This window comes from Microtus pennsylvanicus, chromosome 3 (assembly GCF_037038515.1).
Source record: "Microtus pennsylvanicus isolate mMicPen1 chromosome 3, mMicPen1.hap1, whole genome shotgun sequence".
NCBI lineage: Eukaryota > Metazoa > Chordata > Mammalia > Rodentia > Cricetidae > Microtus > Microtus pennsylvanicus.
In genome coordinates this window covers 22507493-22531986 of record NC_134581.1, presented here as the reverse complement: position 1 = coordinate 22531986, position 24494 = coordinate 22507493, and the positions used below count along the sequence as shown (strand labels likewise).

General features: G+C 38.2%; 2 protein-coding genes across 3 annotated transcripts in view; both read right to left on the bottom strand.

Annotated features, from left to right (window-relative positions):
• Ppp2r3a (protein phosphatase 2 regulatory subunit B''alpha) overlaps positions 1-24494 on the bottom strand; it is a 139133-nt gene that overhangs the window by 63761 nt on the left and 50878 nt on the right. The window contains exons 1-3 of one of the 2 annotated variants that reach the window (XM_075964867.1): positions 21527-21788; positions 15514-15780; positions 3766-3869 (exon numbers count right to left, since the gene is read on the bottom strand). In XM_075964867.1, coding sequence (XP_075820982.1) covers positions 3766-3869; positions 15514-15780; positions 21527-21658 — 503 coding nt within the window. In that variant the 5' untranslated portion in view covers positions 21659-21788. Of the gene's footprint in view, positions 1-3765; positions 3870-15513; positions 15781-21526; positions 21789-24494 lie in introns of those variants that run through there. The other variant, XM_075964865.1, reaches the window with a different exon arrangement.
• LOC142845676 (prothymosin alpha-like) lies at positions 16809-17087 on the bottom strand. Its single transcript, XM_075964869.1, has one exon. It carries the CDS (start codon positions 17085-17087, stop codon positions 16809-16811), a length of 279 nt encoding a protein of 92 aa, XP_075820984.1.

The window sequence follows — 24494 nt, the reverse complement described above, 5'->3', positions numbered from 1 at the left end:
GCTGGCTAGTCTTATGTTATAGTGATATTTTATTTATGTTTAATAAATAAAGCTTGCCTGAAGACCAGAAAGTCAAACTAAGCCACTATAGGCCAGCCAGTGGTGTCACACATCTTTAATCTCAGGATTTGAGAGACAGAGGCAGATGGATCTCTGAGTTCAAGGCCACCCTAAGCTACACAAGATCAATGCAGAAACAGATGCAGGTGGTGGTGACTCACACCTTTAATCCCAGTACTAGTGAGTTACATGCCTTTAATCCCAGGACTAGCGAGGAATATAAGGCAGGATGAGACAGGAACTTGCTCGATTTCAGTCTGAGGATTGCTGAGAGGTAAGAGCTCTGACTGGCTTGGCTGCTTTGCTTCTCTGATCTTCATGTTGAATTCCAGTATCTGTCTCTGGGTTTTTATTATTTGTGCTACATTATGTCAACTTCACACACAAACTAGAGTTATCTAGTAGGAGGGAATGTCAATGGAGAAGATGCCTCTAGAAGATATAGCTGTAAAGTATTTTCTCAATTAGTGATCAGTAGGTGAAGGCCCAGTCCATGGCGGTGGTGTCACCCCTGGGGCTGGTGGTCTTGGGTTCTATAAGAAATCAAGCTGAGCAAGCTATGGGAAGCAAGCCAGTAAGCAGCACTCCTCCATGGTATCTGTATCAGCTCCTGCCTCCAGGTTCCTGCTCTGTTTGACTTCTTGTCCTGACTTACTTTAATGATGAACAGGAATATGGAAGTGTAAGCCAAATAAACCCTTTCCTCCCCTAATTGCTTTTTGGTCATGGTGTTTCATTGCAACAGCCCTAACTTAGACATTGGCCCTGATCTCCTAAATCAGTGATTCTCAACGTGTGATTTAATGGTTGCAAATTTAACAGTAGTAAAATTACAGTTATGAAGTAGTAATGAAATAATTCCATGGTTGGGGTCACTACAACACGAGGAACCATATTAAAGTGTTACAACATTAGGAAGGCTGGAGAAGCATTAGGAGAAGCACTGTCCTAAATGTTAGTGATTTAAGGAATGACACCTGGGGTTTAAACGTAGATTACAGTGTTTGCCTAGCAAGCACAAAGCCTTGGGTTCAGTCCCCAGCACTGCATACACCCAGTGCATAATCCCAGAATTTGGGAAATGGAAGTAGGAAGGTCAGGAGATCTAAGTCATCACTGGTTACCTAGTGAGCCCAGTCTGGGCTACATGAGATGTTGCCACAAAACAAAACAATATCTAATAGCTGGCGCCCAAACGTAGGGCAAGAATTTCCACATACAGCCTGAGAAAGCTTTATAAAAAAGGATACTAGACAGATAAGAACAGAGTCAAGTGCAACTTCTCGGTAACCGTCTTTACTCTAGTAGGTTCTGTTTGCTGGTGGTGAGTAGACAGGCACGGCTCCTTTAAGAGAGGCTTTCTGACTCAGCCTTAGCAGCAAACACCACATGGCTCTTTTAAGAGGCCAGGCCACCAAACAAATGGTGTTTATGAGCAGCCAGCAGCATGTATTGACCTAGAAACTCCACAGAGTTGTGACAATAAACACGGTTCCTGCCAATATTTACACCATGAAGCTAGACTCTCAGGAGGTCAAAGAATGGGGTGGAGCTAGTCACCAAAGCTTCAATTTTAATCCTAACCAGGCTGCTGAGCAGACTAAAGACTCTATGCTCAGAAAAATATAGAGATAAACAGTAAAGACAGATTCAGACGGAAAAAAAAAACCTTCTAAAATGGTTTACGGTGTCTTTAAAAATATATGTAGGCTTGGGAGAGAAAGAAAAATGATAGAGAAAGCCCTCAAAAAAAGAAATAGAGTATCTGGGGATGGGGGCGCATGCCTTTAATCCCAGCACTTGGGAGGCAGAAGCAGGTGAATCTCTGTGAGTTTGAGGCCAGCCTGATCTGCAGAGCAAGATCCAGGGCAGTCAAAGATACACAGAGAAATCCTGTCTCAAAGAACCAAAAATTAAAAATAAAAGAAATAGAGTAAAAAAAAAAGCCACATAAAGATGGAAAATACACAGAGAATCTGGATCCTGTATGTTACTGTATTGTCTTTGAATTGTTTGACTGCTGAGGATGGAGCAACAGCTACTAAAAGCTACTATAATCAAATCAAAAGTTTATTTGATTATAAAAGTTGCTAGATTATTCCAAGCTATATATTTTGAAAATGCCTTGACTTCAAAATTTATGTCAAAAGATATGTTACTTTGGAGAAGAGGTTTTGCTTTTGTTTCCATAGGAAGTGAGAGGCTGTGGATTTATTCTGGATTAAGAAAAATAAGGTTTGATCAAGGAAACCCCCTGAAAAGTCTTCAATGGGAATGCATGGCCCAGATAATCCAACGTTTCAGAGCACCTCTATTGTAGTTTCCTCTGAGTTCTACATCCAGAACAGCCTCAAGACTGCTAACTGAGATGATCCAGCCCACAGAATACTCCAGTCAGGACTTAACCATAATCCTAAATTTTCTTTTGGTCCCCATAAGATTATCAGTGCCCCAACCAGTAGGAAGTAGCTTAGAAAATTATGCCCACACTCCCCCAAAGTAGATGATGGATATTTGTCTTTGTATAGAGTGTTGATTACAAGTTTTTGTAGATAATAGTCAGACAAAAGCTTAACAAAGGAGATTAAATTTTGATAAATCAACCAGATATAATTTTCCACTGGATTATTTAAGACTGTAACTCTATTTTTCTTTTTTACATTTATTCTGGTGTGTGTGTATGCGTGTGAATGGTGCATTCACAGGGATGTGCAGGTACACGTGCACGTGTGCTATGGTGTCTAAAGGACATTCATTTTCTACCTCTTTACCTCTTCACTTTGTTTTTTTTTTTTTAAAATAGGGCCTGTCATTGAACCTCAAGCTTTAAGTTTCTGCAAGGCTGGATGGCCAATGAGTCCTCGGATCTTCCTGTTTCTGTATCTCATAATGTTTGGGTTACAGGTTCACACAGCCATGCCTGTCCTTTTATGTGGGTCCTAGAATTTGAACTCAAGTCCTTCTATTCACACTCTTATCCACAGAACCACCTCTCCAGCCTGCAGATGTGCTTTTCTTGTGACACACATAGTTCTGCCCATAAAGGAGAGTCTTTATTTACTTATTGCTATTGGATTTAAATCCCAAGTCTCTACTTTTATAGGTAAAACCAAGAAAGAAACTGTCAAATTAGTAGCTACTTAAAAAGTATCTCTGCAGATTTGATTTACTGTTTAAAGATGCATTTTTTAAAAATTATGTGTATGGGGTTTTTGTCTGTATGTACCACATGCATGCCTGGTACCTGAGGAGGCCAGAAAAGGGCTCTGGATACCCAGGAACTAGAATACAGACTGCTGTGACTGTGAGTCACCAAGTGCTGGAAATCAAACCAAGGTCATCTAAAGAAACGGTCATTGCTGAGTCGTCTCTCTAGCCCTCTTACCCCCCTACCCTTGAGATAGGTTCTTACTAGGTAGCCCTGGCTAGCTTAGAACTAGCTATGCAGACTAGGCTGGCTTCAAACTCACAGATCTGTTTGCCTCTGCCTCCACAGTGCTGATATTAAAGGAATTTGTCACCACACATGTCATTATTTAAAGGCAAAAAAGACAAAGGTTTGTGGGTATAATTAGTAATGAATCATAGAATTTTCCTTTTTGAACTATAAGACACAAGGAACATGAATAAGATATTAAGATAAATACCTTTTATAAGGACCACACAATTCTTTGCTAGTCTCAGAATGACTGCTCACATACTTACTTTTTCCACATGGCAATGAATGACTGTGCTGTCACAAATCCAGTCTTCTCTCCTCCTGCAGCCCTGAACATGGGGGCTTTCCAATAGAGTGGGCAGCCACAGACCTGCAAACAAAAACATACAGAGTAAGCTAAGAGAAGGGATGACATGCCAAGAGAAGAGACATGGACTTTTACCTGTCATGGATAGAAGGGATATTGGGGTCAATGAGAGAGGGAAGGGAGGGGAGGGAGAGCAGAAGAACAATAGAGGGTTGCATGTTCAGTGAAGAAAGTGGAAAGCTGTTTATCTTTTTCCCAATCAATTACCCCTCCCAACAGTAGCTGAAGAAAACCAGCATCTCTCCCTGCCACTTTTACATAATATATTTTTCTACCTTTTAGAAAGAAATGACTAAACTTCTGGTTATATATGCCCTTCATTTTTTGAACAGAAAATGTAGTCACTTTTATTACCAGGTCATTTGCTATTAAAACACTCTAGTACCAATTTCCTTATTTCTCCTTGCATATTGTTATGAAACACCAGGTTTACAAAACAACAAACAAAAAACTAAACTAGAAAAGGAACTGTAGAGATGGCTAACTGGCTAAGGAAGTACAATGCTCTAGCATGGGGCTAGAGAGCAACTCCCAGCACCTTTAAAGGTGGCTCACAACTGTCTATGACTCAAGCTCTAAGGTTATCTAATACCTCTGACTTCTGAGGGCACTTGTACCTAAATGCATGTGACACACACACACACACATACACACACACGATTTGATAGTTTCCTCTTCTGAAAATTCTAGGCTGTGCAAGAAACAGCTATCAAATCTATTTAAGTGGTTATAATTCAAGTAAAAGATGAAAGGTAAGAAACAGAATGCTATCATTCATTTATGTTCGAAGGTAACTATAATGCAAGTAACTATGCATTATAAAAATCTTAGTAAGAACTTAGAATAAAACTTCAAGACCCTAAAAGCACCAGCTTATTTCTCCTAATAAAATGTTCTGCTTTTTAATTAAAAAGTATCCTTTAATACTATTTATTTACTCTTTTAAGAAAGAGTTCTTACTAAATTGCCAATTTTTTCTTAGAGGGAAATTTATTTCCAATAATCAAGAACACATAAATATTAGTAGAGAAAGACTTCAAATCTTCCTATTTTTGTACACACAGAGAAAGCTTGTTTCCAGTCTAGGCTTTTGTGAAGGATGGGGGGCAGAAATCACACCTTGTTAAAAGATAAAGATACTTTCACTGCACAGCATTGTTCTGCAAAAGGAAGATTTTCCTTTGGAGGTTGACTATCTACCTTGGGCTTAGGGGAAGTGTTTTTGGTATGAAATTCTGCACAGGAGCCTTAAGAATACCTAGCCGGACACTGTCTGTCCTGGGAGATCCCAAGACTGCTGCTAGTTCATGTTAGAGATGAAGATGTGGAAAGCAGGGTTCAAGCCAAAGGTGGTAAAAACAGAACAGGCAGAAACAAGAAACTGCTGCCTGTAGGAACAATGAAGTTCATTCTACAAGCGAATAGAACTTAGGGTTTCTTGAGAACTAGTGTGGTGGTTCTAATAAAGCAATGGCTACTTGAATAGTCCTTCTATACTGGGAAGGTCATCCCCTTTGACTGAGAATGAAACCAGGAGAGACAAACACTGAACAGAGAGTAAGGGCAGTGATACATAACTAGCCATCCTGATCAGCAGAATCAACCCTGCCAAGAAATTCAGTGATATGTTGCAGGCTAGAGCGTCTTACAACCAGAATTTAAGACTGCTTAAGTCCAGAAGATGAAAGCTTCTACAGAGGTCAAGAATGAAAAATAGTATAGCTCAGCAGCCACGAGATTCTTGTCTATTATAGAAATTATGATTATTATGGTACATAGCTTAAAAATTAAGATACTTTGGGTAGGCAAACTGACAAATCCACCTCACCCAGTCCAAGTCCCTCTTTTCATGTACAATGGGTTCTAAGGAAATGCTCTTAGGTAGCCTTAGTGACAGGTTATTGGCTGTGGGGGAGCCACAAATACAAAGTTAGGTTTAATTGTTAACCTGACACAGTCTGGAGTCATGTGAGAAATAAGCCTTGATTAAAGAATTGCTTAAATCATATTGGTCAGTGGGCATGTCTGTGGGAAAGTATCTTGATTATTAATTGATGAAGGAAGGTCCAGCCTACTGAGGGTGGCACTATCCTTAGGCAAGTGATCTTGGATAGTTTAAGGAAGCTAGATGAACACTGACCACACAAGGAGACAGCAAGTAGTATTCTTCATGGTTCTTGCCTCTAAGTGCTTGCTTATTCCTGCCCTGAATAGTTCAATGATGAACTGTGACTTGGAAGTTTAAGCCAAATAAACCCTTCCTTACCCAAGTTGTTTCTGGTCAGAGCATTTTGTTACAGCAACAGGATATAAAGAAAAGTCAAACAGAAGGGGCTTGCCAAAGAGTTTGAAACTCTAACCATGGGAATCAATCATGAATTTTTCAGAATTAGAAGAGCTCAAGAATCAGGAGAGTCGCAAACTTCAGCTGAAGCCCTCCCAGGAGATGCATGCTTATCACCTTTTCTAGGGCAACTTTTTTTTCCTTACGTGAACAGTGTGCATTTGGTCTCATATATATACAATGAAGATTTATATATTGTATAAGTGTGTATATATAACATGCAGTTATTTGGTGCATCATCAACTTCAAACCAAGTTAGAAGAGATAAAGATGTCCAGTACATATTACTAAAAAGAAAAAAATAGTAAGATACAACAGTTCTAAATATATATGCACCAAAGGTTGGTGCTCACCATTTTGTAAACAAATATTAATGGATATAAAATGTCACATAAGTCTTGGCATAATAATAGTGAATTATTTGACATATATGTAAGACATACAAACTAAAAATAAACAGAAACTTTACTTAAACTACACTTTTAGATGAAAGGTATATCCAATGCAGCATATAAGAGATGCCTCTAGCATCTGTCAAAAGCCTAGAGTTCTCTAGGGTTACACAGGCACCATGAACCCTTCCCATCTCCAGTGCAAGGGCCATGTCATGCCTAGAAGATAGTGTTTATTGTCCTCCCCCATCACCCGACTCTTACATTCTTTCTGCCCTTTTTCCTTAATGTTCCTTGAGCCTTGGAAGAACTAATACAGTTATAGATACTACATAGTTGTGTAATCAACAGTATTGTAGGGCAACTCTATTACTCTATTACTAAACAACTTTCATTCCCTTGGGTTAAGATCTTTTCTCCCAAACCAACTACTGCTATTCTGGTAAAGTAACATATCAATAAAATGATTCCTAATGATATATTGCTGTACCCACAGATCAGTGTATCACTCGACCCTCATCAAGGAAGTTTCTTGCAATAGATGGGAATTAATACTAGCAGACAATGTGCAGAGAGTGAGAGACTTTGGAGCATTCAGTTCTAAAGGGGATGTCTTCATCAAAGCACTCCTCAAGGCTCAGGGATCTATGTAGGGAAGAGAACAGAAAGATTTTAAGAGATAGAGGTGATATGACTTCAAGGGAACAGGGTCTCTAGACACAACAGAACTGATGCACATCTGAACTCACAGAAATTGTGTCAGCACACACAAGACCTGTACACGATCAAGCCAGATGGGGTCCCAGCAATGAGAGGGGAAGTAGACACAGGATCCCACACCTAACTAAGAAACTATTTGCAACTGATACCTGCTGGCAATGGAAAACCAGTTTTCTCCAATGTCACTGGGTATATCAACCATACTTCATGGCAAGCCCTATACCCAGGAGTAGTTGGTCAACACAAAATGAACGCCATTGTTTTTGTGGTGGGATTTTTGTTTCTTTTTATCATTGTTTGGTCTTATTGGTCTTTTGGTTGTTTGTTTTGGTTTTTGTTGTGTATGTGTATATGCATGTATTTATTTCAAAGAGAGAGAGTGCACACATATAATGTTGGGGGTGGTATTTGGGAGGAGTTGGAGGAGGGAAAACATTAAAATATATTGCATGAAAAATAATTTTAAGTAAAAAATACAGAGTAGAAAAAAAACCAATTTACTAGCTGAAAATAATGAGACAGAAAGGCATCAAACAGTCCTGTCTGTGAATAATGGGAGAAAGAAAATATCTTCTCCAGATGACTGCTGTTAAAGCACAGGTCTGCAAATCGAGGAGAGAAAGGAAAGAGTTTTCCTCCCTGTAACTGCTGTTAAAGTGAAGATATGTCAGTTCATAAGGAATAGTATAAGTTACCAAGACATTAAGACATGAACTCATTATGATTCAAAGGCAAAACCCCAAAGATAAAATTTAACAATGAAAATGCTTTGAAATAGATTAGAAAAGGTCATCCTTTTCTCATAGTACCTGAGTACCCAAGTGTTAGTGGCAGGAAGGTATCAGGTCCTAGCAGACAACTGTCAAAGGGAAAAAATGGATAATGTAATGATGGCCAGGCTCTGCACCTATACTATGGTATTTTAAGGAAACACATGGTTGGCTGCATTTGTTGAAAGTAAATGAATTAGGGTAAAGGGAGCCAGTTGATTAGTAAGAACCTGGAAAGTAAGTGACATAAATCCGAGAGCACCTAGTGGGGTTTTTAGTAACACAGGAGAGAATTAACCAGTATGAAGACTCATTTTTTTAAGGAAGAAAATGGGTGACAAGTGATATAGAAAATATATTTGGGAGACAGCTTTAGAAGAAGCAAGAGTAATAATGTGGTAATTAAAGTCATCTGAGTAAAGAAAACTCGACTAACACCTATAGTTTAATCTAAGAATGGCCCCCAAACAAAAAGCAAGGTAGTTCTGATATACACAGGGATTATTTGATATTTTTCATGCTCTCTCAGTATTTTAAAGTGGTTTCAAGGCTATTATTTCATTGGGCATTCACATGATTTCCCGTGCATAAGAGAGTAGGTGTCTTTATTTTTATGCTACTTTGTAGAAGAGAGATGTAAGTACACAGGTGCTCCCCTATAAGTCACAGACATAATTAGTCCAGATGGTGCTATACTCTCCAGAAGAGAGACGCTGGAGGGCTCTGCATGATTCAGATCAGAGTTTTATTCTTTTCTTCAATGTTATGGTGCCTTGTCTCTGACAAACGCTTCTTCCTGTTGCTCAGTTTCCATGCCTACACTACTCTGTTAGCTTTATTTTCTATTCACCTTTTCCCCATCGACACTTGAAGGTATGTGAAAAAATTATAAAGTACACACTAAAAATTTAACCAGACATTAGTAGACATTAACTTCTCTGTGGCTGTGTGAGGTCTAAGATGAGTGGGCTAAACTATACCAACAGATGCTAATTTTATAAAAATGGTTTTTTCTGCACTTAAAAAACTGACTCCTGTCTTTATAGCTACACTTGAGCGCACCAAGAGGGGCTTACAAGCACAAGCTGGTCTTCCAAATGTTTTTTATAAACTTCAAGAGTTCATAAACATTCGTTTACTGCTCAACACTTTTCTCCCTCCCTGTTCCTTAGTGGCAGCCTCTCTTCTCCCTTTTCTACATTACCCTGATTCAAGACAATGAATGGGCAGTAAGTGCTAGAGACAGAGTTGACTGCCTCATGGCAAAAGAAGACACTTAGTAAAGAATGTTGAAATAAAGATAATTTAGTTAAGTGCTAAGAAACTTGAGGCACGTAAAAGCTAAGTTAAGTAAAATTAGGTAGCTGGAAGATACAAACCAATTTTTAAAAATGAGTGGTTTGAGAATAAAGAGGCAGGGCTGGAGAGCTGGCTCTGTGACTAAGCAAACAAACTGCTCTTTCAGAGGACCTGTTTGGTTCCCAGTGCCCACATCAGCTGCTTAAAACCCCCTGTAACTCCAGCTCTGGTAGACTGCTGCCCCACTTCTTCCAGTTTTTGTGGGTGCATGTGCATGCGCGCGCACGCACACACACCAAACAAATAAATAAAATAAATACTAAAGAATGAAGAGGCAAAATTAAATAAAATTAGCTGATAAAGCATAAAAAATAAAACAAGTTCAAATCCAGCTTGGCCTATAGCTATCTCAATGAACAAAAAATATATAAGCAAAACAAATGAAAATAATCATAACCTTCATTTTGAGACAAGATTTTGCTTTGTAGCTCACATTAAATTTGAAGTCAAGATTGTCTCACTCAAGCTTCCTGAATGGTGGGATCACAGGCATGTGCTATCATGTCTTGCTCAAAATAATTTTTGAAGTAAAAATATACATATACCCTCATTTTATATGCAATTGTAGTTTTAACTCTTTAACAGAATGGACAGGATATCTTGCTATCCAAGCTGACAGTTAATGTCTAGGAACAATTAACACAAAGATTTGGCTTCTAAGAACAAAATTTTGGGTTATCATCAAATTAATCTCTCTCTATACACACACATACGTAAAATGGCTACTATGCCATATAAACAGTAAATAGTTCACTAAATGCTTAGGAAAAGAATAGTCTTGTTTTTATAATTCCTCCAGTGTTGGCTTCAACACAGACAACTCTCCATGATACCACGTATGGATTGATCTTCACTTTGTATAGCTGGTAAAGTCCTTCCTTAGGTTCCTACCACCAAAGGATCCTTCCCTGCCTTCACTATAATCTGTCTTCATGTTCTTTGACTAATATGGGCTCAATAGGCATTCTACTTTCCTCTCATTGCATCTGTGGAGGGATAGCAGGGCAGTTAGTTATGGAGCAGGACAGTGCTACTGAAGTACCAGGGTACGAGGGCCAGATCAGTAGGCTGTGAGGAACAGGGTAACAGGCTTAAGGGGTTGGGAATATTCAGAAGAACAGGGAAATCCCAGGAATCTTTGTTTAGAACAGGATAAGCTGCAGGCCTGTGACTGTGAGGTACTCATTGCTGGGATACGTTTTTGTATTAGTTACTTTTTTATTGCTGTGATATAAAACACCATGGGCATGAAAACTCACAGGTAAAATTTATTTAGGCTTATGGTTCCAGAGGAATAAGGGTCCATGATGGTAGAGTGGATGCATGGTGGCTAGGGTAGGTATTGGAGAATATATCTTGAACCTCAAGCAAGAAGTAGAGAGAGTGAACTAGGAATGATGCAAGGGTTTATACTCTTGAGGCTCACCTCCAATGACATACTTCCTCCAACAAGATCACATCTCTAAACCTTCTAAATAGCTTCATCAATTGGAGACTAAGTATATTCAAATGCCCAAGACTATGGGGGACATCTTATTGAAACCACCATAGTTCTCTAGACATGGGTCCCCTAGCCCCATAAGAGATAGTTTCTCCTTATCTGCCCATCTGAAGCATTCCAGGAAAATTAACTCTCTTATAAATTATTCCTACATAAGAAACAACCATTTGGCACTTATGCAGTGAACATTTGATAAAAAAATTCTGAGAGATTCTAATAAATTTAATTATGAAGACCAGTGTGTGTTTCTGTTTATTTAAAACCTTTTTGACTGTTAGCTGAACTAATCCAGATGACCCTCCTCCCCAAACCTATCCCTGCTTTGACTGTTAGCTGAGCTAATCCAGATGACCCTCCTCCCCAAACCTATCTCTGCTTTGCACTCTCCTGTCCTTATCTACAGCCAGTGTGTGATGTGGGATTCACCTCTGTATGCTGTGAAGAAAGAAGCGGCTTTTGGCCAATAGCTTAACAGAATACAGCCAGGCTGGAAAAGATATAGAAAGAATAGGTGGAGTCAGTGAGACACCATGTAGCCACTAAAGGAGACAGACACCAGAACTTTGCTGGGTAAGCCACAGCCACATGGCGACACACAGATTAATAGAAATGGGATAATTTAAGATATAAGGGCTAGCTAGAAATATGAATAAGCTAATAGGCCAAGCAATGTTTTAACTAATACAGTTTCTGTGTGCTTAGTTTGGGTCTGGGCAGCCAGGAAATAAACAAGCAGCCTCTATGAACAGAATCGCATGCCAACATGGTTTGAAATGTTTGGGGCTGATGCCTGCCACCTACTTTGGGTCTGGATGCTTTTGTGCCCACTCCGAGTTGGGAGGTAAATAGCTGAGATCATGCCCACAGCTCACTGCTCCCCGCCTTGGTGGGCAGCAGAATCAGGTCTGCTAGGAGTGCACAGGCAGGAGACCATGGCGGATTCCCATCGCCATACACAGAGATACTTCCAGGCCACGCAGTGCACTGCATAGCAGATTTAGCATTTATTCAGATAAAAAGGGCTTATGTGTTGCACACTTCTCAGAGTTAAAGTGGTGAGTGTGGTTCCTACCTGATGGTCTCAGAGCTGGCGGTAATTGTACCTCTGCTATACTGAAAGATGGAAAGAGGTGGAGCCAGCACCCAGGGCTGCCGCAACCACACTGCTTATCATTTTAAAGCACTCCTGGTCAGAAATAATTACAGATATGCAATAAAGACAGATTCAGACAGAAACAAACCTCTGAATGAGTCACATTGTGTTTAAAAAAATGTACTTTTAGGCTTATGAGAGAGCGGGAAAAAGAGTATAGAAAAAATAAAACAAAGTTTTTAAAGAGACAGAGTACAGACAGTCATAGATTAAAGGAGATAATAGTAATAAGCCACATCAAGATGAAAAATACACAGAGAATCCGGATTATATATGTTTTCTTTGATTTTTTTTTTGAGACAGGGTTTCTCTGTGGTTTTGGAGCCTGTCCTGGAATTAGCTCTTGTAGACCAGGCTGGTCTCGAACTCACAGAGATCCGCCTGCCTCTGCCTCCCAAGTGCTGGGATTAAAGGCGAGCGCCACCACTGCCTGGCTCTTTGAATTTTTTGACAGTGAATGAACTAAGTACAGAGAGACATTTCATTGTACAGGCTGCTAAGCTAAACCAATATATATATTTTAAAGGTATCTTGATTTCAAAATTTGAGTCTAAGGATATGTTGTTTTGGAAAAGAGGTTCTGCTTTTTTTTCCACAGAAGATGGAAACCTGTGGATTCCTTCCAGGCTAATGTGAAGTAGTTTGGAGAGAACTATGCCCAAATTCCCAAATACTGTTTATAAATGTTTATTTACATTTAAAGGGTATGCTATAGAGATGGATACTTTGCATTGGCATGAATCTTGGTTTATTGATACAAATTTAAGACCAATTATGTTATATATTTCTGCTCTTGATTAACATATTGTGTTTGTGCAACTCATTTAAAAATATAATGTATAATTAAGAAATATAGGTTAATAGAGAGTCATCTATAATAGTCAAGCTTAGTCATCTATAATAGTCAAGCTTGTAGTTATGTTAGGTTTTCTAGACGTACAGGGATATATTTCAGATAGATAGTCTTTAGATCTTTCAGAGACCTTCAGAATATGGCATTTAAAATGTTTTAAGAACTTAGGACTTTTCATGACAATGAGATACATCTGCTTCTACCAGCACCAATCTACTTCAAGAGGATGATGGGTATCAAAGAGGCTCCTTATGGAGTTTGCTAGCCATCTGGGCAAGAAACTGCTCTTGCCTGGACTGCTTGATGTTATGCTGCATGAACTGGACATGATGGACCCACAGAAAAGTGACTGATGAACTTGCCTAAAGGTGAGATGGTCCTTCTGGGTTCCTGCTTCATGAAAGAATCTGCCAGACATTCTGCAGGACACAGAAGAAAGTGATTGACAAACTTCTAATATAGGTAGAACTGTCTTTGAAATTTCCTGCTTCATGAAAAAGCCTGCCAGATACTATGGGCCTGTGTGCTGAGGATTGGATGCCACATTACAGAAGAACTTTGGGTGACTGTCCAGGTAGCAAGATGTCTCTGTCAACTCTAAGAGTTTTGGAAGTCACTTACAATGCACTTCTTGTTTACTTAGGTAATATTATATCCTTCTGGAGTCTTTGATGGAGTTGAAGAATTGACAGCTATAGTTAGAGTTTTCCTTAGTTATAAGATAAAGTAGATATAAATATTGTAACTGTAATTCTTGCTTGATAACTGTTTTGTTATATGTAATTTTACTATGTTAAAGTTAAAACCTTCCTTTTTATTTAGACAGAAAAGGGGAGGTGATGTGAGATTCCTCTTTGTATGCTGTGAATACCATTGGTTAATAAAGAAGCAGCTTTCGGTCAATGGCTTAACAGAATATAGCCAGGTTGGAAAAGATATATATAGAGAGTAGGCAGAGTCAGTGAGATGCCATGTAGCTGCCAGAGGAGACAGATGTTGGAACTTTACCCGGGAAGCCATAGCCACATGGTGATACACAGATTAATAGAAATGGGTTAATTTACAATGTAAGAGTTAGCTAGAAATATGCATAAGCTAATAGGCCAAGCAGTGTTATAGTTAATTTAGTTTCAGTGTGATTATTTTGGGTCTGGGTGGTCAGGAAACGAACAAGTAGCCTCTGCCAACAAGTGTACATCATTTCCCGGAATGTCTATAAAAATGCTTTTAGTTTTAATCTGGTAGACACTTTCTAACTGCTTCTAACCTGTCTTATGGTAGTTGCTGAACCTTGTCTCAGGACCTGGTTGTATTTTTTTATTTTTCTGGTTAGCATCTGTAATGCTTCAAAACCCTTTCTTTATAGATACCCTGGTCTCTAGAGTTTTGGTTTAACAAATTGCTTCCAAATGAATATTTCACTCATTCTTGCTAAATTTTATGTTTCATATTTAGATCTGTAGCTTTAGCCTATTCAGGGAATTTAGCATCTTCAGTCTATCATCTAACACAACAGCTATCTCTCAGGAAATAAGGAAACCCAATGCCCTAGAAAGAGAACTTCTAATTTAGATGGCCATTTATCTGATATTGCCTTATTTGGTGCATGCTCATCTAGATAATGTAAATAGAAACAACACCATGCTAGAAATGAGAGGAACTGTTTGCTCACATGAACTTGTTCTATGACTTTTGCTAAGTTCTTGTTGGACTACTTTCCTCATAGATAAAACAGTGTAAATAGGTAAGTTCTTATTTCTGCAATAGAAATTTTTATTAGAAACATCTCATCAAGTAATTTCTGACATGGGGAGAGGGTGAAGAAATAAGAAAAATTATTTTTCAGTTTTTTTTAAAAAAAAAATCTCTCTAGTTGTGATCCATTTAACAGCAACACAGCTCAATAGGGTCAGTTAGGGAAGTGGGTGGAACATGATTAGAATGTACACTTTCGCAAACAGGATGAGAAGAAGGTCTTTAAAGTAGATGCTGGATAAACTGGTAGGAGAAGAAATCATGAAGGAGAGAGAGGACAGTATAATCTACCTACACTTGTGAGCAGGCAAGAGAACCTGACTCATGCACCAAACAGGCATTAGACAATTTTAGAAAGTATCCCTGGTATCTGACTCTGGAGGCAATGAAATTCAAAGGGGAGAAGGCAGGGCTTTATCTCAAAGAATAAAAGTTTACAAATTTAAAAAAAATTATTCCTTCTACATGAAAGTATAAATGGATTTTCAGGCATTCCTTGATCTCCTTCTTGCTTCTATGTGCCTCTCAGGCCACTATAACCTTTAGCCTCTTAAAGTACAGCCTGGTAAAAGTGCTAAATCAAATTCTCAGTTAGTTTAGTCTACAAAATGGGTTCAAGGTCAGTCAAGGTTAAAAAAATTCTATGAAGTAGGACCACAGATGTATTAGGATTAAATAATTTTTCCTCATAAGAAGACCAAAACCAAAACCTGTCTTTAAAATCAGATTAAAGAGGCAGGGAAGAGGGCACTGTTGGCACTGCTAGCAAAAGGGAATCATTCACTCAACAATTATATTACCTTTGCAATTTTTCCCATTTCATAAATATCTGCTTTCTGATCTTCAATATCCATGAAAGCAGTTTCAACTCTGCTTAGGATCTGTTCATAGTTACTGCAGGTGTCTGGGAGTCCATCAGGGAAGTAGAACTGTGGAATGTTTATGGACAACGCTGCAGTCACAGCATCATTCACACGAGGAGTAGGGGAGGCAGGCTGGGGACTACTTGGAAGGGCAGCTGCTGATGGAAGTGGTGATGCAGGCTTCTTTTCTGGTTTATTTTGAATCTGGAAGAAAAATGTGATTATAAGATACAAAATTCTAAGCAGTATATATTTTTCAAGAGTCGTCATTAGCAATAAAAAGTTGTATATAAATACAAGAATGTGCAAATAGACACGCTTTAGAGTATTCTAGAGGACAGTAAGCATGCTTCTAGGAAATGTTTTACATATTAAAAATTAACATATTGTTTGTCAATACTTGTTATTCTAGATTTATGGTTTAAAAATCCTACAGTAAAATTTTCCATTTATCAGTTACCAAGTATTTCAAGATAATCAAAGAGCAATATCAGCTAGAACAGTATCAGCTGATCAAGATCTTTAAGTGTATTCTTCTTGTTGTTGTTAGAACAACTAAGGAAAATAAACCCTTTTATCTTTGGGCTTTTAAAACCATTTCATAAAAATCAACTACTTATAGTACAGCTAAGTAAATACATACAAAAAAGTTACTGGAATGCTTGGAAAAAGATTTTGCTTTTGTTTTTTGAGACAGGGTTTCACTGTGTAGCCCTTACTGTCCTGGAACTTATTCTGTAGACCAAGCTGTCCTGGAGCTCAGAGATCTACCTGCCTCTCTGCCTCTCAAGTGCTAAAATTAAAGGTGTGTGCCACCCCTGCCACCAACCCTTAACTCCGGCTACAAACTTTTTTTTTCCTTTCAGAAAAAAAATATATAGTGAATATTGTCACAGCACAAATAATACTCTGAAGGCTGGTTTGGCCACCCATAATCATTAAAAGTGGCTGACCCCTAACAATATGTACAAAAAAATAGAGAGCATATGTCAAAAATATAAATTTTCCCTTTGAAATATCTTTAAGAAAAAAAAAACAAGGCCTTGGAAGTTTTGGTTCTTTTTTGTTCCTCCTCTGTTGTAAATTCATGCTGTGGTTTTGGTGGGAAGGTAAAAAGTACATGTCATCTGTAGGTGGCACTGCCCAATAGGCAGGAGAGCCTATTCTACTCAAAGGTGACCACATTTTAACCCTGACAGGTAGCCTTAAGCTTAGCTTTCCCTTTCTGCTGTCTAGTCATCTTCAATGACCTTCTGCTTCTTGGTGTCAACATCATTATCCCCTTTATCTTCAGCTACCTGCTTGCTCATAGGACCCTCAGTTTCCTCATCTTTATTTCCATCCTCTGCCTTGACATCACCATCTTCCTCTTCTTCATCTATACTTTCCTCAGTAGCATTCCCATTGGCAGGTGCACCTCTTTCATTCACTGCTTCCTCCACAACTTCCTTCATTTCCTTCAACTCTTTGTCTGTGGACTCAGAGCTGGTGTCCACGGACACATATGACATGGTGGGGCACGGCGGTGATACAACATAGTGGGAGAGGCTTTGGTGGGAAGCTGTGGTAGCTGCCAGCTAAGTCCAGCAGGCAGAGAAGGTGGCTTCAGTGAGCACAGAGCAGACCCAGGGACAGTGCAAAGATGGCTTTTTGGAACAGTCAGTGCGGTTAAGGTGTATTTTTAATCTGCTGGAACTTTACTAGTTAGGCTCTTTTAGAAAACTGTTCTTGGGCCAGCTGGTGGTGGCTTTTAATCCTAGCATCCAGGAGGCAGAGGCAGGCAGATCTCTGTGAGTTCGAGGCCAGCCTGGTCTACAAGAGCTAGTTTTAGGAGAGGCTCCAAAGCTACAGAGAAAAAAAAACTGTTCTTGGTCTTTGTGTGAATTTCCAGCCCTCCACCAAATGGAAGAAATGATAATTTCTTTAAAAATATACATCTAATATCTGCATTGGTGGTATAGTGGTGACCATACTGCCTTCTAAAATGTATAGAATTGGGGTTAGGTATGTAGAGTTCTTGACTATCTCCCATACACGAAGCACTGGATTCAATACCCAGTACTTTATAAAACCAGGTGTGCTGGTACAAGCTTGTCGTTCTGGCACTTAGAAACAGCTAAAGAGGGGCTGGAGAGATGGCTCAGTGGTTAAGAGCATTGCCTGCTCTTCCAAAGGTCCTGAGTTCAATTCCCAGCAACCACATGGCCACATGGTGGCTCACAACCATCTGTAAAGAGGTCTGGCTCCCTCTTCTGGCCTTCAGGCATACAGAAAGAATATTGTATACATAATAAATAAATAAATATTTCAAAAAAAAGAAGCAGCTAAAGGCCATCATCTGCTCTAGAGCAACGTGGAGGCCAGCCTGGGCTTCAAGAGACTCTTTCTTAAAAAAGAAAATATACATATTGAAATGTATCTGGGATATGGGATATTTTAAACGTCTTTTCTAGTTTGACTTTACCAAAGTAGAATTACTGACAGTATTTGACAAGCACTTCAGAAAACTTCTGGCTGATTTGTTTGCCACTGACTGTGATACAACGGGCTATTTTCCCTAAGATAAAAATTTAACTCATTTGGTATCCTCTAATAGGCGAGAACCATGGTTGATAGTTTCATCATTACCAGTCTTTATTGTTAATTAAATGTTAATTTATAGTTTATATCTTTCCTTTTCCCCAAAAGTACCTGTTGTAGTGTGCTCCATGGGACATTAGAAGGGAAAGGGAAAAGAGGCGTGGTAAGGCATCAGAGAACTTGGTGCTCAGGATCGAGGAAAAGGTCAAGGGAGGTGTACCATCATTCAGATAGGAGGGTTTTTTTTTTGGCTTTTGGGTTTTTTGTTTTTCCTTCTTTCAATTTTTTTTTTTGAGATAGGGTTTCAATGTAGACTAAGCTGGGCTTGAACTCTTAACTATATAAACTACAAAGTCAAGGTTGACCTTGTTCTCAATATTCTCCTGCCCCCATCACTCAAGTGTTGGGATTACAGCAGTATGCTATCATGTGCAGTTTTTTTTAAAGATTTATTTTTAATGTGTACGAGTGTTTGCCTGAATGTATTTCTGTGCACCATGTACATGCTTGGTGCTGTGGAGGTTGGAAGAGGGCTTTAGACCCACAGGGAGTGAAGTTATAGATGGTTGTGAGCTGCATTGTGGATATTAGGAATCTAATCCATGTCCTCGGTAAGAGCAGCAAGGGCTCCTACTGCTGAGCCATCTCGCCAAACCCACATGTACCGCTTTTTAGGAGTTTATTTTTAGCAATGAAGACTAAATTCAACTCTAAGATTCCTAGCAGAAAAAAATAAAAAAGGTGCCTGGCATTGTTTGTGCGTGCCTTTAATTCTAGCACTCGAGAGGCAGAGGTAGGCAGATATCTGAGTTCTAGGCCAACCTGGTCTACAGATAAAGTTCCAGGACAGCCAGGGCTACACTGAGAAAGCCTGTCTCGAAAAACCAAGAAAAAAAAAAAGAAAAAAGATTTCATGAAGGTTTATAGGGTTCTAAATTTACAAGAGTCCGAGCAAGGCAATGTAGTAGATGCTACATAAAGTATGAAAGATAGACATAGTTATTGAGTAGCTAGGTTTTGAGGTAGTACTGATAGGCAGGTTCTCTGCCACTGAGTTACCTCCCCAGACCTAAGTTTGTTTTTTTTTTTAATTTACTGTGAACACAAGGTAGTATTCAATGACCTTGCTATTCCTAATGTTTGGACAGTGATCCCATATAATCCACAGTCAAAGAAGGAGCAGCACAGAAAGAAATGAGGCCAATGAACATAAAAAAACACAACAGTAAACAGTGATGGCTTACAAGTCTGTGACCTCAGGAGTGTTACCTAATCTTTTAGAATTATAGTAATAAACAGAAATCACATTTCCCATTTTTTGCAAGATTGTGGGGACTTAAATAAATAACAGAATGCAACATATATAAACGGTTCCAAACAGTGCTGAGCACATATTTGTCCTCGTGAAAGGCAATGAGTGGCAAAGCTAAACAGTGGGGTTCTCAAAAGATTATAAATGAAGCAGAATTTGGCATAGTCCTTTAGATTTTAATAATAAACAGTCATGTCCACTTGTAAAGCAATCCAAAGTTTATAAACTTCTCTTGATTTAGCAAAGTGACAATCTAGTCTGAACAAACATTTCTTTGCTTTTAATGCTAAATCTGCAAATATGAGTCAGCAGCACTAGAAAGTTTTCTTGAAATTCTGAAATAGGGCAGATCTTCAGAGGCTCTACCTAGATCCGTGTATCAGTGCCACGTCGATTCTGTTATTTTGTGCAGAAAATTCAATCATCAAAATTCTGTTTCTTGAAAGTGTTTTCAACAGTATGATACCCAGTGACATGAGGTTTAATTTCAGGGCACTTATGGCATTAGAATTAAGGCCACTGCTGCCAGTAAGTATGGACACATGCTGCGGTCTAGAGCACGACCTTCAGTGTTAACTGTGCATTTGTACCGACAGATGAGCACAACATTCAGAACAAACACTGACTGCTAAAATTAACTGAATGGGAAAACATTTGATGACCTACTATTATCTTTTGTGTGTGTGTACTTCTTAATACAAAGCAAATTACTAATAAACAAGTATTTATTAATTAATTGATTAATAAAGAAAAATAATATAAAATATGCATTTATTCTGAACTTTCAGCTCTATCAATTTACCTGCAATTGCGTAATTGGGAGACACATACTTTAAACCTTAAAGTAGTATAATAAAACTGACTTTGCAAACATACATAAAAAACTTGCAATTGTTTCCTGACTTGCTGGTAAGTTTGATATAGCCTCACTTCAAATAAAGCTGTTTTGATCCAATATAGGACTGGTAATAAAAAAGAGTACATTGGAGAAGTGTCTCAATTCTCTATTCAGGTTTTCAGCACCATTACATTACTTAGTGATTCTGAACAGTCGCTGATATTGTCACTATAATAGTTCCAATATCTGACACATTTGACATTTTGACACATGAAAAACAAATCACAAGCCTCGCCCCTAAATCTGAAGATTTTCTGGGTCAGAATCACTACGAAATTATGGTTCCTTGCTGGAATTTGGATTGTTAGCACTTGTACAGTCCTTGACTTGTATTGTATTCCATTTTAGGCAACTTGTGTGATGACACAGACACTGGCCCTAAGATTATAAGCAATGAAGCACAGACTCTGTAGTCGTTCAGCCAACAATCAGTCTCAGCTTGCTAGGGGAAGGCATTTGTTTAAAATTTAGAAGAAATTGTTATGTTTCATTATCTCCATGTCCACAGTTACTGTAGACATATACTGTTGTCTTTATCTAAAAATACCTCTGGGAGCTGGCAAGATGGTTCAGTGGATAAAGGCACTTGCCTTACAAGCCTGATAACCAGCGTTGAATCTCCAGGGCCTACATAAAGGTGGGAGAAAGAACTGACTTTAAAAAGTTGTTCTCTGATCTCTACATATGTGCTGTGGTCTGTGTGTTTACATACATCATTCACACACACTAATAAATAAAGTAAAAGATACTCTGCTTTTATAAATATTATCAGGATCCATATTCTTTTAGATAAACATTCATTATAACTATATTGTAATACAATCTACTTACTTAAACTTACAAATTGTGTTTCTACAGGAATTACAATTTTCTAGTATGCTTCGTAAATAATTGTTAAGTTGTATTTATTGTCTGCAAAACAGGTTTCCCTCCCTACCGGGTAAAAATGTGAGTACTGTACTCCAGCCCCAGAAGCTCTATTTTTAAACCTGCTGGAATCCTCTACAAATAGCTTTCTGCAAATAGCTGAACAGAGAACACAGATTAATTCCTTGACCTAATACCAACTACAAGTGAGTAATAAAATTATTTGTGTGTTAGTTTACTGGGTGATTTTATTAGTAATTAAAATATTTAAAAGAAGCACCCAAATTTCAAACCTGTGACTGCTGAAATGACTTCAGTCGCTTCTTAAACCGTGATGGGAGAACAAAGTCACAGCCCCTTGCTAGGAAAGCTAATTCTCCCCTTAAATCCGGGTCCCTTCGCAAAGATGTTTCCTTGATCATCATCTTTGAAAAGTGAATGTTTACTTTCCAAGCAGTCAGCTCACTTCCGAAGACAATGTCAATCTTGTCAGTAGATACTTTTTCTTCTTATCTTCCAAATAAATTAAATTTAATCATTGTGTTCTCTCAGCCTCCTGGGACCACAATCCATGCTTGTCCTGACATGCAGCTGGTTCCCAAATACAGCCTGTGACTCCCAGTGCCTTCTCATAATATTCCGGTTAGAAACACAGCCTGCAAAGGGCCTACTGCTTCTTGTTGGTAGCGTTATGTGAAACTGACCTGAACATGTTTAGAATGCAGAGCCTTCTGGGAGAGAAAGTGCCCACTCCTCCCAGCACCACAATTAGAAACATTACAACTGGACATAAAAATAGCAACTTGTCAGATAATGCCAGCTTCTGAAACTTAGCACAGGGGCGCTGATATACAAACTTTACCCTCAAACCAGGGTAAAAAAGATTATGTGGAGCATTTTTGTCTTTTGCTGCTTGATATTGTTTTAAAAAACAAAACAAATTGAACTTCAAACTTAAAAGTATTATTTCAAGAATAGTTTTTTATTTATTATCTAAAGAGGAAGCAAATATTTCATACCCCTAAATCTTTCCAAGCAAAATATGACAGAAATGGTCATTCTCAAATGATAAATTACAGAAATATTTGTTCGTTTTTAAAAGCAGACTATTTTAGCTATTAAACATAATTTTTGAAGTGATTATGGATATAGTTTGAACATTTATTATCAAAAGTGTTTTTAAGAAAGTGGAACAACTTAACATCCTAACAAAGAAATATCAGATACATATGAATGAATGAAATTTAACCAAACGGGCCACAGAAGATGATCAAAGAGCAGTAACAGTACACCCTTAGGTTAGAAGACTTTTTCCTCAGAGTAGCTTTAAAGAAATAGAAACACCTCAGCATTTCACTATATATTAAATATTATCCTCATTTTAATATTTATAATTATCAAAACATTTTATTTTGCTCATTTATATTTCACTATTTTTAATTAATCTCACCAGTTTTTTACTTTCAGAAAATATAAAACACTATAAAGAACAAAACTAAAAATGTGAGTGCATATACATATATATGATAAATAAATATAAAAAATTAAAATATTTAAGGTATACATTTATATATGCAAAGGTGGTTTATGCTTCTCTACTGATTATCATACTTAATCACATTCAGGTGAAAGAGTTAATATTTGTAAAATTTTATGAACTAATAATAATCCAGTGGTGTGTAAATTCTCCAGGGCAAGTTTAATTTTAAGTTTTTCATTCATTCAAATATTTTTATGACATATGTACCAGATGCTGACTTGGACATAAATACAGAGATAATGTGAAGGCACTTCTTAGGCCTCTTACTTTATTTCCTAGGACAATGGTGAATTAGTATAAATGACAAGAAATATTTACATATTTCATTTACTTCTTGTATGTTTCTGAAGTTTCTGAAGGTTAGAGCAATGTTTAAAGTCCAATTGCTGGTGGAGTGTGGTGCCAAGTGCCATTAAACTCAGCACTTGGTGAGGCATATGCATGCTTCTGTGAGTTCTGGGTTAGCCAGGGCTACATGATGAGGCCCTATCTAATACCCCCACTGAAAATGAAGGCAAATGCTGCTTAAAGCTCCCAAGGAAAAGTTACTCTTTGTTCTTAAGGAAACATTTCTGTATGTTCTCTGATGATGAAATAAGCTCCAAGTTTTCATTTATAAAACTGTTTTATAACAAAAAAAATCAGAGAGCACAGGTCACAGTCCCTTAAGAGTACAGAAAAAACCTGGTTAATAAGTTATTGACAGAGACAGACTAGCATGAAGTTATTTGCTTTTTACTTATTTGTGTTTGCATGGAATTTGGCTGCTTGGTCTTAGTAAGGATTTGAGAATCTGTCTTACAAGGAGTGCACCTGGACAGCACCTAAGAACACTGTTGTTAGAGAGCCTCTTCTTTACTGGGAACGATCAAGTATAAGCAGTCTTCACTTCAGATCTTTTCTCATCATGAGGATCCTGTCTGAAAATACAGGCAGTCCTAGCTGTCCTATGTGCTTACTGTGAGTCTCCAGGACAACAATCATAAGTGATCTTGACTACAGGATACAAGAGACTAGTGCTGTCTGTTGTGAGCATGACTGGGATTTTTCAGCTGTTATTTTGAGATCTGGCTGCCAAGGCTGGAGTTCCTTTCCTGTGAACCATTCCCCCCGAATAAGCATTCTTGGGTAAGGGAGATAATTCTGTGATGGTTTCTTTCACTTTACATCTTTCTAAGGCCTTCCAGGTAGTAGCATGTATCAGAACTTTGTTGCTTTTTATGGTTAAACAACAGCCAATTGTTTAGACATTTAGGTCATTTCTACTTTTGGGCTACTATAAATAATGTGGGAGTGAACATTCATGTAGCAAGACAGATGATCTCAAATTCAGAGAGATTATTTCTCTGGTCCCAAAATGCTTGTTCTAGATGCAGTGGTTCTCAAACTGTGGGTCACGACACCTTTGGGGATTGTATGACCCTTTCACAAGGGTCATCTAAGACCATCAGAAAACACAGATATTTACATTACAATCCATAACAGTAGTAAAATTACAGTTATGAAGTATCAATGAAAATAACTTTATGGTTGGGGCCACCACAACATGAGCAACTGTATTAAAGGGTTGTGGCATTAGGAAGGTTGAGAACCACTAGAGGAAGATACACAGAAGGACAAGCTCCGGAGTGGCTTATATGGCTCTGGAAGAGGCATATAAGAGAGAGGATGGCTTTATTGCCAAGACCCTAAAAATATAGCATTTCTTCTGAAATAGCTTC